The following is a 2,500-nucleotide window of genomic DNA, read 5'->3' as shown; positions in this document are numbered from 1 at the left end:
ATGAAAGACCAGGAAAACAAGTCATTACTGGAAAGAAAGAAAATAGTAAAGTACACGTAAAAACAATCATATTAGATTCCCGTTTTCTATGGCGCCTCACCTCGCAGCCGATGTCGGAAAGCAGTTCAGGCGTGATGTAAACGACGTTCTTCTTCGCCCACCGTCCTCGGCAGTTGGTGTTCGGCAGCGTGACGAGGTTGGCACCGGGCTTGGCATCCTTGTCAGGGTTCAGGGGCAACACCCATCGCTTGGGACGCCCACGGAACATCTGGGCGTATGTTGGGTCATAGGCGGCGTTCTGATGATGAAATTAGAAGGGTATGAATGTGAATGAAGTTGCTTTTGAAATGGGTATAAGGATATGGGCGCATTGTAAGTCCATTTTCTTTCCTTTTTATAATAGAAATGTGTACATGATAAATATCGTTTCCACCACAGGAAAATGTAAATATATATATATATATATATATATATATATATATATATATATATATATATATACTAATAATAATAATAATAATAATAATAATAATAATAATAATAATAATAATAATAATACAGAAATTTTAAAATTAAACCCCCTTCCACTTCTTTTCTCTCCTCAGAACGAACCTTCAAGGCTTCCACGAACATACAGTTGAGCATGTCGGCGTTTTTGTAAGCAGCGATGTCGAGAACGATGTGGCCGCGGTCTTCGTAGGCGTTGATGGTGTGGAGGAAGAAAAACGTTTCCGTGACGTATTGGGTCGACGTCACTTCACCCGTGTCGCGACGCAGGACGTGGATCTTGGTCTGCAACGGAAGTGAGGTCAAGGTGTGAAGTGGCGCACACGCTCGCACAGAGAGGGAGGGAGGGAGGGAGGGAGGGGCGGAGGGAGGCAGGGGCGGAGGGAGGCAGGGGCGGAGGGAGGCAGGGGCGGAGGGAGGCAGGGGCGGAGGGAGGCAGGGGCGGAGGGAGGCAGGGGCGGAGGGAGGCAGGGGCGGAGGGAGGCAGGGGCGGAGGGAGGCAGGGGCGAGGGAGGCAGGGAGGGAGGAGAGGGGGAGGGAGGGAGGGAGGGAGGGAGGGAGGGAGGGAGGGAGGGAGAGAGAAAGAGAGACAGAGAGAAAGAGAGACAGAGAGAAAGAGAGAGAGAGAGAGAGAGAGAGAGAGAGAGAGCAAGAGGTGTATATACATAGATTTACACACACACACACATCCACACACACACATACATATATGTATGTATATGTATATACGTATATACATAGTTATACGTATTTATACATATATATACACATATCTATCTATCAAGCAATATATATATATATATATATATATATATATATATATATATATATATATATACATGTGTGCGTGTGTGTGTGCGTGTGTGTGTACATGTGTGTGTACATGTGTGTTTGCATGGATGTGCATATGTGTATGTGTATGTATGTGTGTGTGTATATATATATGTATATATATATATATATATATATATATATATATATATATATATATATATATATATATATATATATATATACGCCCACATAAATATAGTTATTTATAAGTTTGTCTGTATATCTATCTATCTTTATATATATATATATATATATATATATATATATATATATATATATATATATATATATATCCATATATGGACATGAATTGAGAAGAGGAAAACAGAATGAGTGGTAGAAAAATAAAAAATATATATACACATATAACTAAAAGCACAATGAGAGAAGAAAAAGAGGAGGAATAGAATTTGAAAAGTGTCGAAAGATAAAAGCTTTCAGGCAACGCATGCAAGGGAAATATGAAAGAAAAATACATAATTCGTGGCAGATTTAATGAAACAAAGGAGAGAGGGAAGGACAGAAAGACAAAGCAGGAGGAAGGGGAAGGAAGAAAGATGAATAGAATAAAACAGAGAGATGGGGAGATGGATGAAAGGAAGGAGGGAAGGAGGAGAGAGAGAGAGAGAGAGAGAGAGAGAGAGAGAGAGAGAGAGAGAGAGAGAGAGAGAGAGAGAGAGAGAGAGAGAGAGAGAGAGAGAAAGGAAGAAGAGAGAGAGAAAGGAAGAAGAGAGAGGGAAAGAGGAAGAGAGAGAGGGAAAGAGGAAGAGAGAGAGGGAAAGAGGAAGAGAGAGAGAGAGAGAGAGAGAGGAGGGGACAAGGATCAGGGGAGAAAGTGAGAGAGAAAAAAACAGAAAGACAAAAGAAAGACAAAACATAAAAAAAAGCAGACAGACAGATCCACCTACCTCCTTCTCCCACCACTGCAGGGCATCAATAAGGGCGTCCTGCTTGAGTATGACCTTGATAATCTTGGACACGGACACGACCATCGGCTGTTCAATGATCACCCAGTAGTTAGGGGTCATGGCAAACGAGTGCATATAACAAGGGTTCAGTCTCCACCTCGCGTTCACAGACCCGACGATGTGTGCTTGTTCAAAGGGGCTCTTCACCTTTCCTGTGTTCAAAGGAAGTGTTCTTAAGGTTATGTTCTTAA

At 41.8% G+C, this 2,500-nt stretch overlaps 1 protein-coding gene across 2 annotated transcripts in view; it reads right to left on the bottom strand.

Moving 5' to 3' along the window:
• The window catches only part of LOC113827985 (uncharacterized), a 16,796-nt gene that overhangs the window by 1,646 nt on the left and 12,650 nt on the right, over positions 1-2,500 (bottom strand). For both annotated transcript variants that reach the window (XM_070128912.1, XM_070128913.1), the window contains exons 8-10: positions 2,250-2,461; positions 613-792; positions 101-298 (exon numbers count right to left, since the gene is read on the bottom strand). In XM_070128912.1, the coding sequence (XP_069985013.1) occupies positions 101-298; positions 613-792; positions 2,250-2,461 (590 nt within the window). The remainder of the gene's footprint in view (positions 1-100; positions 299-612; positions 793-2,249; positions 2,462-2,500) is intronic.

The sequence above is a fragment of the Penaeus vannamei genome, chromosome 13, assembly GCF_042767895.1.
Source record: "Penaeus vannamei isolate JL-2024 chromosome 13, ASM4276789v1, whole genome shotgun sequence".
NCBI lineage: Eukaryota > Metazoa > Arthropoda > Malacostraca > Decapoda > Penaeidae > Penaeus > Penaeus vannamei.
Note: the sequence above shows the minus strand (reverse complement) of the source record. Positions and strands in the feature narration are given on the sequence as shown.